Source organism: Mustela lutreola, chromosome 2 (genome assembly GCF_030435805.1).
Source record: "Mustela lutreola isolate mMusLut2 chromosome 2, mMusLut2.pri, whole genome shotgun sequence".
Lineage (NCBI taxonomy): Eukaryota > Metazoa > Chordata > Mammalia > Carnivora > Mustelidae > Mustela > Mustela lutreola.
This window is the reverse complement of record NC_081291.1, coordinates 91,538,757-91,555,832: the sequence shown is the minus strand read 5'-3', so window position 1 is coordinate 91,555,832 and position 17,076 is coordinate 91,538,757. Positions and strand designations below refer to the sequence as shown.

At 43.9% G+C, this 17,076-nt stretch overlaps 1 protein-coding gene across 1 annotated transcript; it reads left to right on the top strand.

Moving 5' to 3' along the window:
* The first annotated feature begins 613 nt into the window (after nucleotides 1–613).
* Nucleotides 614–15,796, top strand: EAF1 (ELL associated factor 1). The gene is made up of 6 exons (XM_059162574.1): nucleotides 614–1,443; nucleotides 3,313–3,407; nucleotides 5,250–5,386; nucleotides 7,576–7,766; nucleotides 9,423–9,656; nucleotides 12,422–15,796. Exons 1-6 carry the CDS (start codon nucleotides 1,074–1,076, stop codon nucleotides 12,466–12,468), a joined length of 1,074 nt encoding a protein of 357 aa, XP_059018557.1. The 5' UTR covers nucleotides 614–1,073; the 3' UTR covers nucleotides 12,469–15,796.
* The last annotated feature ends 1,280 nt before the right edge of the window (nucleotides 15,797–17,076 follow it).

The following is a 17,076-nucleotide window of genomic DNA, read 5'->3' as shown; positions in this document are numbered from 1 at the left end:
ATGGTAAAATATTTAACACTGCTGAAGAGTCTCCATCCCAGAATAACCTGAGGAATTCAAGCTGATACTGCAAACACGGGCAGGGTTTTTCACATGTGGTTTCTCAGGTTGGGTTCAAGCCTCAGGCAGCATCGGTTGCTTTGCAAGAAAAAGGAGGTGGTTCCGGTTCTTGGTTCTAGAAGTTTTTGAGACCCTGGGTTAGTGGTTCTAGAACAGTTCTTCCACCAAACAGTTCAATTCACCATTTCCTAGACGCTGACTCTACACTAAACCAGGCCCATTACACAAGAGGTCGGTCACAAAGACATAGACATACATAGTGCCTACCTTCAGAGAGCTCACCTTCAGTGACCAGCGCTCTCACGCACCCAACTGTAGTTCAAACCACAACAAGTCAACTATTATATCAACTATTAGAAACTTAATCCTCTTTATTACCGAAATACCGTGACACCACGAACTAAACCGATATAGAAGAGACACGCCCAAGAATTGACTGAGAAACCTTGGGGAGAAAACGCATCTATTTCGGGGCCCGTGAAAGGGGCGACTTCCCACCACGAGCGCTCCCTGATCTGGGGATGGGTGGTCAAGTGGGGTCATCGTTTCCCAAGAGTCAGACACTCACTTTGGGGGTCGGGTGGGGAGAGGAGGGGCATTAGGAGCCAAGCCCGGCGATCTGCGTCTCTGATCGCACTCCCAAGAAGCTGTCTCACGAACCAGAGGGGGCGTCTCTTCCCAAGGGGCTGAGGCTCTTGCTTCTCCATTAATGCGCGAAGGAGAAGAGGCCAATGACGCGCAGGGCAGGATCCGTTGGGCTCAGGGCGCTCGGGAGAAACGAGGCGGCCCTGGCCGCCAGGGCCCGCGCAGAGCCGGCCACCCTGGCTCTCAGACCCGTGTTCAACTAGTTCGCCGCGCTCGGGCTCACCGTCATCAGTTCTTACATTCACCTGGACGGGCAGGACCGGACACACTCAGCCCTCAGCCCGGCCCCGGCCTCGGAAGCCGAGTGGGGAAGCCGCGGCGTGGCGACAAACACACCTGGAGGCCAGCTCCCGGCGGGATCCTTTGCCATGGCACCGCCCCCGCCACTTCCGCCACGAAACCAGAGGTCCCTCCCCGACGCCGGAAGTCCCGCGGCCCTGCTTCCGCGCCGACCTCCCCCAACCCGGCGCGGAGAAAAGGCTCTGCTTCCGGCCCCGGGTGGGCGCCGGCTGGGCTCGCGGTGCGCGGCGGATCGCAGTCCCGGGAGCGTCTTTCCCCTGTACGTTGGCGCGGGAAGCTCGGGCCGCGGCCGCGTCAGAAGAGTGCCGGTCCGGGCGCGAGACTCGTGCGGGGCCATGAACGGGACCGTGAACCCGCTGCTGGATCGCGAGGAGCACTGCTTGCGGCTCGGAGAGAGCTTCGAGAAGCGGCCGCGGGCCTCTTTCCACACCATTCGCTGTAAGCCCGCGCTCCCCTCGGTTCCCTTCGGCCGCTGCGCCCGCCTCTAGCCAACCCGACTTTTCCCTCTTCCCTCGGCCCTCCAAAGCCCAGGAAGCCCTGCCTACGTCAGCTCCCTTCTCTCCTACCTGAGATCGTCCGGGACCTTGATCGCCCCCCACCCCCGACCTTTTCCAACTCACTCCCAACCAAACCTTTCGCCACTCCCGACTATTCTTCTGTCTTGTGGTCCCACATACTTCTTCCGAAGGCTATTCGCCCCTTCTTTTTCGTCCACCCACCCAGCCCTTCCTTATACGAAACTTAATCCTCTTTATTACCGAAATACTGTGACACCACGTCAGACTCCAGCTCTCCCTCTAAGCCATCCCCCTTTCTGATGACCCTACAGGGTCCTCCACTTTTAAAGGAGTCTTTCCCGTTTGCTTGTGAGCCTCATCGACTCCCTCCTATTCCACTCTCTTCTTCCGTGTCTTCCTTAGCCTTCTTCCTCATTCGTCTTTGTTCTGGTCACTTAAGTTTGCACTTACTCCCCTCCGCAACCAAAGAATTCGCATCCGCTGTGCGTTCCGTCAGGGCTTCCCCTTCCAGCTTTCCGTGCCTCGTTTGACTCTGCTTTTTGTCTTTTGAGGTCACCTCTACTACCCAGACTTTAACTCAACTCCGAGTCCCATGTGGGTGGAGAATAAAATTAGAATTCTTGAGCCTGGAATAAGTTAAAGCTTGAGCTATGTTTGGAAGCAGAGGAGAGGAGGCATAAAGAACGTCCACATAGTTATTATGCTGGACCTTCCTTTTCTACATGATTACAGACTCTGTCGAGGGAGGGCATGTCTATGTCCAGGGTAAAGTTTGGCTGACTGAGCTTCCCTGTGTGATTCACAAGCTCCTGGCTTCCCGTCTTGGTAGTGCTAATGCTGGCGAAGACTTGTTTTTGTCTAAGGAGCTAATAAATGTGACTCAGTACATTGGAAGAGGGCGTGTTAGATAATGAAGTTCCATCTTTCTGTGGTCACCTGCCATATCATTACTGACAGCAGATCGGCTCTTTCAGAGGGAGGATATTGGGATTATGATAAGAGCATCATTTCCTGAGCAATGTCCTAGGTCGATGGTTTAGTAGCGTGAGGGGCAGTGTGGAATTTGGGACACTTCATATAAGCACCTGACCTGCAGTCTGAGGCTAGTGTATGTCAAAATGGAGTAAGATGGCTATTCATGTTGTACTTTAGCAGCAGCTGAGAGAGATGGGCAAGATTAACCTTTGGAGGTATAGTTCTCTGTACTTTCACAAGAGCATTTTTGTTAAAGCTAGGAACTTGAGTGTGGCAAATCCTAATTTTATTTCTATGCAAAATGAAATCAGCTTATGTCATTCATGTTTTATATAGGGCTTAACAGTAACAGTCTTCTTAATATGCTGTTACTTTTGATCCTGTATACAACCCTGATAAAACACCTTATGGATAATCAGGCATTCATTTTCATCTATCTCTTGGGAGAAGGGAGTATCTTTGCTTAATGGGTTTATGAATTTTAGCTTTTTTATTCTTCAAAACAATCCAGTGGGGATGGGAGGAAAAGTATGTGGGAGGTATAGATAAAACAAGAGTGTCCCTGACTTGGTAATTATAGAGGCCGGGTGACAGTACACAGGGGCTCATTGTACTATTCTCTCGTTTTTGTATATGTGAGGTTTTCCACAATGAAATCGTTTTTTGTTTTTGTTTTTGTTTTTGTTTTTAAATTCTAAATTTGTATTTTCCACTTATCTGGAGTAACAAAAATTTTAACTTTTTAAATAAGAATGCCCAGGAGGCTTAGTATAAGTAACTTGTTGGATAAATGCTCTTTTGCTTTTCCCTTTAGATGACTTTAAGCCAGCATCTATAGATACTTCTTGTGAAGGAGAGCTTCAGGTTGGCAAAGGAGATGAAGTCACAATTACATTACCACATATCCCTGTAAGTTTATGCACTGTGGAATCACAGTGAATCCTCATATTCTATGTATTGCCATTTGAATTGCCTACTATGTGAAAACCTTGAGATTTCTAAAGTTCCAATGTAAGGAGAAAAGGGATTTTGGGGGTGGGGTTGGATGGAATTCATGCTTCCTAGGTGCTTGAGTAAAAATGATTCTTTGCCATTTTCCACAAGTTCCCTTTTCTCCCATTTGCTACAAAGTAGATGATGTTCCTTTCTGGATCCCTGACCCCTCTTTTAGAGCTGCATAGCTCCCCCCTCCCCCCAAAGAGCAAAGCCCTAGATGCTATGTTGATTTATAGCGACACCAGTTTAGGAGAATGGCACAGGCAAGCCAAGAGTTAAGGCAGGCAGGAACAGGATTGACATACTTCAAATATCTGGCAAAAGGTGAAGTCCAGGCTGAAGGTTTCAAGCGAGAACCAGAGTAACAGAGCAGTCAGCTCATTTAGGGATGAGGAACCCAGTTAAAAGCTAAGTTGAAATACCTTGCAGAGAGATTTGTTTGAAGCTTTGCCCAAGGCAACACTGTAATCAGAAAGCCTGAAGGATCAAACAAAATACTCTTAATGTACATGTGTCACTGCATGTCACAGTCTGGTGCTGGAACATAATAAGGTCTTGGTAACCAGTGATAGAATGAAAAGGCTCTGGACTAGAAGCTTCACGTGGAGGAGGAACGATTACTTGTCTGCCAGTTCCAACTGCTGTTTTGTTACTTGTTGCCTTTGGCAGGTTACATCATCTCCCCTTGGATCTTCGTTTGCCAAATGTAAAATGAAGAGGTTAGATAAATGGTCTCTAAGGTCCCTTCCATCTCTAAGTTTTTACCCTATGAATAGCGAGTCAAAGAGCCAAGCAGTCTTTTTATTCTATATGAGATTAAATCCTATAGTTGTCAAATATTAATTTTTATTTATGTCAGATATTAATTGAGCACTTACTGTGTGCTGGCCCCTTACTAAGCACCTAGAATACAGTCTTAAGCAACTTAAGTACTTTTCTTGCCCTTGGGGAGCTTATGGTCTAGAATTAAATATAAAAAAACTGCAGAAAATCAGGGAAGGTTTCTCTAAGGAAGTGACTTTTGAGCAGATTTGAAGGTTGAGTAATTGAACGAGAAGGGGCAGGATGTAGGCAGAAGCCTCATTAAAGCCCTGTGAGAAAGAGCTTGAGAATCGGAGAGAGGCCAGCCGCCTTCTGCTCTGGGTTCCACAGAACTGAGGGCTGAGTGGTCCAGGTTGAGGCAGAAGGGACAGGTGTCTGGTTTAAAGATTTTGTTTTTTGGTCTGAGAGCAACAGGGTAGCAGTTGAGGGGCTTAGGGAGGTGAGTAGCATAATGTACTTACTCTGAGCCAGGCAGAAAAATGAGCTGTCCTTAGAGAATGCTCTGTTGGTTACTTGGCCTGAGGGGAAGCCCTGGACTCTGAAATTATAAGGAAATACAGAGATCACTTACTGGTTTTACTTTCATAGTGAAAGTTCTACTCAGTGTAATACTGAGTAATGGCTAATCTATTTTTATCAGTTCACATCTTGCCATTATTTGTAACATACCTTCAGTCCTTAGAAAAATGTATAGTAACTTTGCAAATTATTATTACCTTTCTCGATTATTGAGAAGCAGTTGCACAGTTACAGATTCTTGGTATATTGTTATTTCCCCTTTCTTTTTGCCTAGAAAGCCAGAGGAATTAAAATAGAAATCTGTTTATTCTGTTCTATTTGAGTAGCTCTGATAAAAGATTTGATGAGGTGGTCATTTGTAAATATTTAACTGGTGTGTCTGGATTAATCGTCTTACACTTTTGTGGCATTTAGGGATCTACACCACCAATGACTGTGTTCAAGGGGAACAAACGGCCTTATCAGAAAGACTGCGTGCTTATCATTAATCATGACACTGGTGAATATGTGCTGGAGAAACTCAGTAGCAGCATTCAGGTCAAGAAAACAAGGTATGTGAATAACCAGATAGACTGATACAGGGTTTCTGTATCTTTGCATTATCTATCAGTATATTTTAAAAGGAGGTGAGCACTGGGTACTCAGTGTCCTGTTGGTAATCTCAACAGCTCTACCTCTGTCTTCTTGACAAGTAAGTAAAATACCACTACCTTACATGTAATAAAAAGAAATAATTCTTTTAAGACCTGAAACATGGAAGCCACTGGGGAAAAGGATGTACTTTACAATTAAATCCACTTTATTAATCTCATGATTGTTGATATAATACCACCTCATGGGATAAGATTTAAACTCCTAGACTTATAATTATGAAAGAATCATAGAGTGATATCTGTTCTTTCTGAGATGGAAAACATTGAAGGTACTCAGGTGGCTTAGTCAGTTAAACGGCTGCCTTTGGCTCAGGTCATGATCCCAGTGGGATCAAGCCCCATGTCGGGGCTCTCTGTCTCTCTGTCAAAAAAAATTTTTTTTTCACAAGATGCATTTGAGGTATTTCTAATACCAAAATAAAGTTTTGCCTATTTTTTTTTTTTTTGAGTAGCGAGCTCTTTTAAAACTTAATTCAACAGGTATTACATATCTAATGTGAAGCCAACTAGATTTTTAAAGTCAAAATTTATTCTGTAGAAGCAACCCAGTGGTTCTATTTTTCACATTGTGATACAACAATTATTGTAATAGTCATGAAATCTTAGAATGGACTCTAAGATTTAAAAATCTTAGAGTGAACTACAGCCTGATTGATGTTTTCCTGTTTATGCTTTTTCAAGCCGTTTTTCTGTACTCATTACACAAGAAAGTAGCTACCGTTTATTGAGGGATTATCACCTGCTGAATGCTATGCCAAATGCTTTCATGTGTTATTCTCCACAACTTTACACATAACTTTTAGAAAGATGCTATTGTTACCTCCCCCTTTTTTTAAATATAGTACTTCTTTTTTATTTAATTTATTTATTTGACAGATCACAAGTAGGTGGTCGGGTGGCGGGGAGCAGGCTCCCTGCTGAGCAGAGAGCCTGATGTGGGGCTCGATCCCAGGACCCTGAGATCATGACCTGAGCTGAAGGCAGCCGCTTAACTGACTGAGCCACCCAGGCACCCCTGTTGTTACCCTTTTTTAAAAAAAAAAAAAAAAAAAAAAGCACACAGATGAAGGGACTGATTACTAGTGAGCTTGTGAATTCCATGGAGTCAGCACCAGAGCTGAGCCTTTCCCTAGGCATGCCGCTTCCAAGCTCCTGCTCCTCTCCCGTGAGGGATATATTTGTGTTAATTACTTCCCCCAACCAGTGCCACCATTACCCTCCAAAAGCGGATGGTGGTGCACATGTCTCTCACGACTCAGTGTCATCTGTGGACTAGCAGCATTTTATCACTTGGGTCCTTTTTTACTTTTTAATTTAATTTTTTAAAGATTTTTATTTGAGAGAGCACAAGCAGGGGGAGGAGCGGAGGGAGAGAGAAGCAGACTCCCCGCTGAGCTCCCTCCATCCCAGTCCTGGGATGGTGACCTGAGCCACCCTGGCACCCCTTGGATACTTTTTTAAAGTGTAGAATTTCAGGACTTGCTGAGTCAGAATCTGCATTTTAATGAGCTCCCCGGGTGATTTGTGTGCACAAAGTTTAAAAACCCAAAGTTTGCTGGGCTAGTCCATTTACAAAAGAAATTGTAAATGAATAAAATGTTCTCTGTTTGGGGTGGAATGCTTTGCCTGTCTGTCCGCAAGAGCTGGCATGTGACAAGATGAACAAGCAGTAATAGGTCATGCAAAAATGTGCAAACTAACCAGTATTTCAAGAGCGGTTTTACTTAGTAACTCATGTACTTGTGACTGTAACTTTATATTGTACACAGGTCAAATAAATAATCCTGTTGTCTTTGAGATCTCATAATCCCTTTGTGTCCTACATACTAAACGTGAGCCCCGTGAGGATTGCATGTCTGTTTTGTTCATCTCTGTATGTCTGGTGCAGAGTGCAGTACTGGAATCAGTAGGTGTTGTTGAATAGGTAGCTCATGTGAGAACATTACAAACATCAGTGTCTTGAAGTAGTCTTTAAAGAGCACAGGGATGTGCAGAGACCTATGGGTACTGGGTCCCCTGAACAGATTTGAGTACTGTTTTTGCCCCTCCAATTTAACGGAGGCTATCTCATGGATATCTCATTTCAGAGCCGAGGGGAGCAGTAAAATCCAAGCTCGCATGGAACAGCAGCCCACTCGTCCCCCACAGCCACCACAGCCACCACCACCTCCACCACCTATGCCATTCAGAGCTCCGACAAAACCTCCAGTAGGACCCAAAACTTCGCCCTTGAAAGATAACCCCTCACCTGAACCCCAGCTGGATGACATCAAAAGAGGTAAGCAGCATTTTCTGGAAAACAGTAGCAACTTGGAGTGGGACTTTTGTGTTTTTGTGGCGATCACAAGGCTCTTGTATTGACATGACAGCATGGGCATTTTCTGCCATTGAAATTTCTGCAGAGTTCACCGTTCCAGAGGTGATGCAGGTGGGGGTTGTTGCCACTTGCCTCATTGGATTAAGGGGGGTCCAGAGATAGTGACTGGAGTTGTGGCTGTCTTGCAGCTTTCTGCTTAGAGGTCCAGGATATAAACAAGCATGACTGACCCCTGAAGGTCTATACAACATGCCTTTAAAGCTTTGGGAGAAGAGAATTCCAAGGTGTTGGGGTAAAAACCAGATCTGTCAATGTTAGTATAATATCTAGGTCAGAAAAACAATTGAAAATACCAGGACCAATGCTTTGTACTAACACAAAGTATGTGAACACAAAAGTGCCATGGGGACCTGGAAATGGACACAGCCTAGAAAGACCTAGAGATCTGGTCAGGCTCTCTCCAGTTAGACCCCAGGCCAGGATCACCTTGGCTTTCTCCCCATACAGTGAGTGGGTGGTTTTAATTGTCCAGACTCTTTAGGAGGTTATGAGACTAAGTGTCGTATTCCAGATTTGTAAAGTTCTATGAAACAGAAGTAAATCTGTAATAGTGGTAAAAAAGGGAAAGATAACGAGTTGTCCTTTAAGATAAAAAGCTTCCCTTTTCTACCTTGTAGAAGTGCTCTCGTAGTAAACAGAATCATTCTCTGTGCAGTGCACATTCGTTAAGCTGCTGTTTTTGTTTTCCTCATGCTGTTTATCAAAGTTTTCACTTTAGCTGAATAGGAATTGGACTGTGAGTGGTTGGTTATTGTCAGTTATGCCTAAAGGAACCATACTTGTTTAAAACCACATGGTATGTTTGGACAGGAAAATCTGGCATCTTAGTGTATCCTATGATGTATCCTTAATGTACTCAGCGACACTGGAAGGGAAACTTGTTTTTCCTTCCCTGCTGTTCATGGGTAGAAAATGTAGTACCAGACGGGCTCAGCTTTCGGGGAAGTATAGAAAGAGTGCAGAGGAAGAATGTCATTTCCCCATTTTCCATCAGTTCCCCCTGCCCACCTCAGTTTCTTTGTGTGACAAGAAAGCTGAAAAGGACTTCAGAGGCCGCCCACTCTGGCCTTTCATCTTTTTCAGTGTCTCAGAAAATTCATTGACTACCACCTAGGTCTCATTGCTGGTTAGAAGTAGATCCAGAAACAAGCATCCACATGTTCCAGTGCCTAATCAAATATTTTTCAACCCCTTAGCATAGTACTTTTCTTACTTGGTGTTTAATCCCATAATTCACAATCTTTTTTTTTTTTTTTTTTAAGTAGATAAGGCAAATAGACTTGATTCATTTCTTACACAGAACAGCCATTATCTGAAATGGTTTTCTGTTTGGTTATTTGGGGTGAAGTGTATGTTTCCATTGTCTCTCTGAAGACAGTGTTATTTTGTTGGTTTTGGTTTTAGTCATTTTGTTTGTACGTTTTTAGGAAATTAAGCAGGAGTTTTAAGTTATTCCTCGTTGCTGTTGGTCTTGCCACTTCACTGTCTACAGAAGGTTCCATGTGTGGCCTTGAGAGGGGTTGCTGTGCTCACCCCAGTCATGTCATTTTATTCCAGAGCTGAGGGCCGAAGTTGACATTATTGAACAGATGAGCAGCAGCAGCGGGAGCAGTTCCTCCGACTCGGAGAGCTCGTCAGGAAGTGATGACGACAGCTCCAGCAGTGGGGGTGAGGACAATGGCCCGGCGTCCCCCCTGCAGCCTGCACACCAGCAGCCCTACAATATCAGGCCGGCTGTCGCCAATGGAACCAGCCGGCCACAAGGCAGCAGCCAGCTCATGAACACACTCAGTAAGTGTGCGCTCCCTTTTTCTGGATTTGGGGCGGTGGGAGTGGCGCATGTCAGGCCAGAGGTGTGGCTTTTGTTTATCTCACATCAGAGTCTCTACTGCCAGAAGAGATTTAAGGCATAAGAAAGGATCCCGACAAAGAAAATTTGGAGCAGAAAGGAGTAAGTTATCAAAGACTGAAAAAAGGGAAGTACAAGACTAAGAAGTCTGTTTTCTCTTTTTTCCCCTACCGGCACAAATAAGGTCTTGTGAAGTCTGGAAAATGCTGAAACATGAACATCTTGGCTCTGTATTTTTGCATTTGACAGGCTTTTGGGGTGCTGCCTACCACCACACTGCCTCCGCCTCCCCATCTTTGTACAGTCCCGAGAACTCCAGACTGGTGGCCCACAGCCCACAGACTTGGGAACCTGAGCCATTAGGATGTATTTGGAAACCAACCAGCCGTTGCCAAAAAGGAGAGGAAGGGGCATTGCAGTGTCGGGTGGCTCTCAGTGCAGTTGGTACTAAAGTAAAGAAGAGCAAAACAAGAACAAACACAAATTTCTTTTATTGGACATGGGGCGCGTGCTGCTTCCTTTTGCCCCCCTCTCTCCAGAATCCTAATGAATGCTCTCACCTGGTATGACTGCCTTGGAGGAGGCTGGAAGGTCTGGAGGCAATAGTGGGGAAGCTAACTTAGTTAACCCTGCTACTGTGGACCAGGGAAAGGTAATTCTCAACGTCAGCACAAGAGATGTGGGCCAGAGAAATCTTTGTTTGGGGAGGGGCAAAATACGTATTGCAGGATGGCTAAGAGCATTCCTGGCCTCTACCCACTAGGTGGTCTTCTTCATCCCTTCTGCCCCAGTTGTATCAACCCAGAATATCTCAAGACATTTCCAGATGTCCTCTGGGGCACAAAACCATCCCCACCAGAGAAACACTACTCAAGGCCCTGCTTTTCTCCTTGAGTGAGTCCAGCACTGTTAGGTTACCAGTGAAGGATCCTGTCTACTCTCCCGTTCTGTGGGCCTACATTCTAGGTATCAGGGTGTGCTTCGGTGCTCTTAGTTGGCTCGGGAGAATGATGAGTTTCACATCGGAAGTTTGGTGTTCACAGTGGAAAAGTACCAGACAGCTACTGTGGCTTTAAGTCAGTTCTTAATTTTGCCCAGTTAATGCTAAATTACCCTTTCCTTTTAGAAAGAAAGCAAAAAAAATGGCGCCGTGGGTGTTACCTGCCTACCAGTGCCTTAAAATTCTTTTAGTTCTTTATGGCTCCAAGTTACCCTGTTCTTCATTCTTCAAATAGCAGTTCCTTAACTTGGCATATCTCATAGACAGTAAAATACTAGGGTTATTTAAACCAGGATTGTCAACTGGAACCAACTTATAAACCCTAAAATCACAGTAAATAATGCAAATTTGCTAACCCTGATATAAAAATACATAGAGTCATTATCATATTGTTTTTCTGAGTAGTAACCTAGGTTATATTTTTTCTTCTCAAAAATAAATAAATGGATCAATTTGAACCTGAATCAAATCAATTACATAAGCAATTTCAAAACTAGATTTTTCAGTTCCATTTACACTGACCTATTAAATACACCGTATCTTACTGTGTAAGCAGTTGTGCTCAGCTTAGCTGACAGGAGTGGCTGCCAGGCCCACACTGATTTCTTAAGTTTAGAACATGAGTCGTCACATTCTTGAGTCTCAGACCTCTTAATTCTTAAAGTTATTGAGGACCCCAAAGGGCTTTTGTGTATGTGGCTTAGATCTATCAATATTTACCATATTAGAAATTATAACTGAGAAATATTTAAAATATTTCAGTAATTCATTTAAAGTAACAATAATAACCATCAAATGGTAACAAAAGTAACATTTTTATGAAGAACAAATTTTCTAATCAGAAAATATTTAGTAAGAAGAGTAATATTGCTTTACAATATTACAGCTCTAATGTCGGGCTTAGTAGAAACCCGGATTCTATACCCATTTCTGCATTCAGTCTATTGCCATAAGTTGTTCAGGTTGATGTAGGTGAAGAAAATCCGGCATCACACAGGCGTGGAGTAGAAAAGAAAGTACCCTCTGGAAAGGTCCCCAGGTCCTCAGAGCAAACTTTGAGAAGACCTGGCCTAGCTCTTGTCACAGTTCACTTTTGTGGTGTCAGCTGGGGTTCTGTTAACTCTTATTATCATCTGAGACTGAAATGTTGAGTACTTCTGTTCTTCACTCCTAAAACCTAAATTCAGCACACTAAACAAAGATCAGGGGCTTTACGAAAGCTCATTAGTTGAGTAGAGGTTTAAAGTAACATGAATATCCTGGGCAGAGGTGTCCCAGAGGGAATCCTGGATTAGCGTGTTCCTGGTATAAACAGTATTCAGCTTTCTTACCAGGAAGCCTAACTCCATGTTATTTTAGCTTTTATAAAGCAACTTAATATGGACAGTTCTAGATGGTGAATCAGTTATCTGTAAGTGCTTGGCTTGCTTTTTATTAACACATTTTTAAAAGCTGTCTGGCCTGCTCCTGGCCTGCACTATCCCAGTAAGCAGCATCACTGTGGTTTGCAGCTCCCAAGAATGGCATTTCTTTAAAAGCGTCGATTGCATCAGTTTTGTCACTGAGCCAAATTGATTTTCCTCCCTAATTAAGTGGAATTGGCCTGGTTTTACTGTAGTGTGATAACCAAGGCAGTCAAACAAAGAACTGTGGGGAAGTCCTTTTGAAATTGTGTACTTTTGGTGTGATTCTGTTTTCTTTTTATAGGAAATGACTTGCAGTTGAGTGAGTCTGGCAGTGACAGTGATGACTAGACGCGGCTCTTTCGAAATCAGCTTCTCGTGCACAGATGTGCTGCTGGACCCGGCTGCGCTCGCACAGAGCCCCGTGCTGAGAGGGACACACTGTGGATCAGTGACTGTGTAGGAGTTTGAGGCTCTGGAGGTCTCAGATATTCAAGTCTTTAACTTAGTGGTGGTGGGTGATTTTCTCGTATAATTTCCGAACAATCTCCTGTTGCAAAGTAGAACTGTGATAGAACTAACAGAATTATATTTCTATTTGATTAACACTGTTCATGGACAACAGATCAATGTGCCCTGGTCTAGGTTACTCAAAGGCCTTTATCTCTACCAGGCCAGTGATTCCATTTTAAACCTCAGCAGCCACCTGTTTGGCCAGGTGGTTTGCACCAGTGAAATGAAACCTGGTCTTTGAGGGGTAGGAGAGGGAGGGAAACCTCAAACTGCAGCATTGAAATATGTTAAAACCACTTTACACTGCTGAGACAAAGTGGTAAGGAAGTTTTGTTGGACCCAACCTGATAAGCTGTGTAGAAACAGACTTCAAGAGAGAGTCCTAGAGCATCTGCCAGGCAGGACCCTGGAGCTCTGCTAGTTCAACCCCCTCATTTACAAATAAGGAAAGAGAAGCCCACAGTTGGCTACGGCTGGTCTCGTGCCCCCACTCCAGACTTTCCCTGCTGCTCCCTCCCTTGAATCTCACTTATTGGAACTGGAGATTATTATACTTGACACTGATAGCTGTACATTGGAGCTTTTATTGGATTCCAAAAGACAAAACTGTTGGGTACGTCTAACTCAGATTCTGATCCAGAAAGTCTCTAACTCCATGAGGCTAGGTGAGCAGGTTAAACCATCAGCCACCATGCTGACACTCAAGGTACAGTCAGATGGGGGCTCTTAGTTCCACGTAGACCCATACTAAGGGTTCTTTATTCAGTGCATTCTAGTAGGGGGAGGTAGGAGTGGAAGAGAGGTGTACTGAAGGAACCTTTCCAAACAAAAGAACCAGCAGCAGGTTTTCAAAAACCAGAATCTAGATAGGAAGCAGTTCTGCAATATGAAATGAGCACATTCTTTGAGAAGACATTTCTGTTCATGCTTTTCTACCACTGTTTGTGCCTGACTCCCCAACCGATCTGTATTTTTGATATAAGAAAGTCACAAGATTGCCTTTTTGCCATGTGTGGTTTCCACGTGAATCTTACAGGAAACTGGTCACTAGTAAATGTTCCGTATTGAGTGAATGTGTGATAAATTGTCCTGTGATTAGTATGGAATAGCCCATTTCTGTAATTGGAATGAATACAATTTGAAGGTCCTGAGAAATTTCTATTTACTTTGGTTCAGTGGGTATCAAGAACATTAAAAATGATTTTCCTTCCTTGGGTTCCTCCACTCAAAGATGGCCTCTGCTTCCTCTGTTAGTGGATGGAAGCAGTCTGGACCTGGGAAGGAAGTAGATGATTCACAGTGGGGGCTCTAGGGAGAGTTGCACCTTATAGAGTCACCTGTTGGATGGACACAGTGCCTCCGGGTGAGCTGGAGATGTGGGCCTGGCACCGTCATCCAGCGGCACACTCACACCACACCACCCAGTACAGATAATAGGGTAACACAGTAGTACTCTATGGTGGGTTCTTAATGCATCATGATGTTTCTGTGGGTTTAAGGGCAGGTAGGAATTTATTTATAATGAATTGATAATTGTTTTATAATTCCTTGGTAATGACAGCTCAGGGAAGGTGAGAGTCATGACTGGGAGACTTATTACTGGATATGGGAATTGGTTCAGAGATCTTAACTTGCTCAACTTGGGGCAGGTTCCAGGAACTTGAACTAAAAATATCTATTTAAACCCCTCTCTCTCTTTTTTTTCTCCCAACGTCTTGATTTATACAGACAGAATTGTGGTTTTTGGTATGTTGGGTCAAGATGTTTGTTTCTATAGGAAATGCTTGCATATGGCACTGGATTTGGTGATTTGAGCTCTCTAGGCTTCAGACCCTTTCCTCTGTCACCCATCCTGTCTCACACTGCATGGTTCTCCTCTAGCCTGTTTCCATTTTGTTCTCTGCACAAAGCCCTCTTTGGTTCCCTCACTCGGCCCTCTATCTTCACCCACCAGAACAAGAACAAGAACAAGGAATCTTTTCTTTTCAGAAATCAAGAATTTGGCCTCAGAGACTACTTCTCATGAGTAACCTCATGCCAGCCTCACTGGACTTGGTCTTTGTGCCTCTGTGCCTTTTCAGTGTCTCCCTTCCCTCTCCCCCGCCAAGCCCCAGTGCTGACACTCTGGAGACGCCATCCTCGTGGACTCTTCCTCTGTTCGTTTCTGCCCACTGGAGTGCTGTGTGGACATACTGACCTTCCTCTTACCTGAGCTCTGGTTGCTGTGCACTCCTTAAAAGCAGGGACTGTCCTTCTCATCTCTGTTCCTTGGGGTGTCCACAGGAATAGATATTCAGATGCTTATAGCCTGGTGGGGAGGAGGGAGAGAAAACCAACCAGTGGAGTACAGAAGGTAGACATAGAGAAAACATTCCAATTCCAATTTGGAGACAGCTGGAAACGATCCATGCTGATTTTCCTGGTTTTGAAGTCTCTAACGGAATTGTTCAAATTGCTTTTTCTTTGTCCTGTACACCTTCTACCATACCGTGGGTCTTTAGGCAAGGTATAAAGACTTAAATCCGAGGTACCCAAGGAGCCATGGCAAACCACAGTAAAGATGCGATTTGGAGAAATGTAATACAAACGAGATGTGTGATGATGCCACTCATTAACTAATTTATTTCTAGAGCAGAATCATTGTTTTCTGTGTGTGGTATTAATATTTGTGTGCTTCAGTGGTGGGAAAACTTGAAAATTCCAAAATCCTTGCTATCTTTATTGAGAGGCTGGTTAAATAGGGTATGTATGGGGGGGTGTGTATATGTGTGTGTGAGAGAGATGTATTTATTACATTATTTTGAAAGATAATAGTCTGTTCTGTGGATGTATATTATTAGGTACAGCCAAGTTGGAAGTTTCCATTTGGCAAGGAAGGTAGGATTTCTGAAACTCAGGCCTTAACCAGTAGGTTGGAAGACAAGACCAAATGAAGCGTTATGAAATGTGTTTCTGTTGCTTCTGTCCTCTCTGTCTTGGGTTTGTTGGCTTACTCTTTAATGATTTTTAAAAATCTCGTGCCTAAAAGTTTATTTTGCATAATTATGAAGTAGATGTGCATGTTTACATTTATGTAAAATATTTGCTGTGTAAAGTTTTTTGTTGTTGTTGTTGTTTATTCTCTTAAAGATCACTATATTTAAGTAAAAAAAAAGTCAGCAATACACTCCATGACTTGGTGGATTTTATTTTCTTATTAGAAATCAATGAAGGGCGCCTGGGTGGCTCAGTGGGTTAAGCCGCTGCCTTCGGCTCAGGTCATGATCTCAGGGTCCTGGGATCGAGTCCCGCATCGGGCTCTCTGCTCAGCAGGGAGCCTGCTTCCTTCTCTCTCTCTCCGCCTGCCTGCCTCTCAGTGTACTTGTGATTTCTCTCTGTCAAATCAATAAAAAAATCTTTAAAAAAAAAAAAAAAAATCAATGAAAAATGTAGAGTTCTGTTAAGAATCCTTTATGCTTACGCCTACTTATCTAAATGGATTCCTTTTTAATTTGGTGTTTATGATCATTAGGATAAACACCTCAGTTTTAAAAGGTATGAAGTTCAAAAGCAAAGGTTGTCTTTAGCAAGCCAAATGGCATCTGAGGCCATTACTTGGTCCTGGGATCGAGTCCCGCATCGGGCTCTCTGCTCAGCAGGGAGCCTGCTTCCTTCTCTCTCTCTCTCTGCCTGCCTCTCAGTCTACTTGTGATTTCTCTCTGTCAAATAAATAAATAAATAAATCTTTAAAAAATAATCAATGAAAAATGTAGAGTTCTATTAAGAATCCTTTATGCTTATGCCTACTTATCTAAATGGATTCCTTTTTAATTTGGTGCTTATGATCATTAGGATAAACACCTCAGTTTTAAAAGGTGTGAAGTTCAAAACCAAAGGTTATCTTTAGCAAGCCAAATGGCATCTGAGGCCATTACTTGGTCTGGAAAGGCAGCTTAGCTTTGAATCTGAGAGCCATGCATGGGTTAAACGGAATGCCTGGACATAGCCTAGTCATTTTAGCTCACCAAATTCTTTCCACCTGCCCTGCCGTGCCACTCATCCAGCCACACAGACGCTCACAGGCTGGAAATGATCCTGCCTCCTGCTTCCATGCCACATACAGCAGTGCCTACATCAGTCTTGTGGTCTTGGCTCCAGGTAGTCTATAATAAACTTCTAGGTGGACAGCGACCCTTTTAATTCTCTGGTGTCTTTCACTAATGGGTGTTCCATATACTTGGACTGACGATAATTACACAGTAAGAGAACTAGGCTGGGGTGCCTGGGTGGCTCAGTGGGGTTAAGCGTCTGCCTTTGGCTCAGGTCATGATCCCAGGGCCCTGGGATCAAGCCCTGCACTTAGCCGGGAGTCTGCTTCTCCCTCTCCCCCTGCTTGTGCTCCCTCTCTCTCAAATAAATAAATGCAATCTTGGAAAAAAAAAACAAACAAAAAACGACTAGGAATCC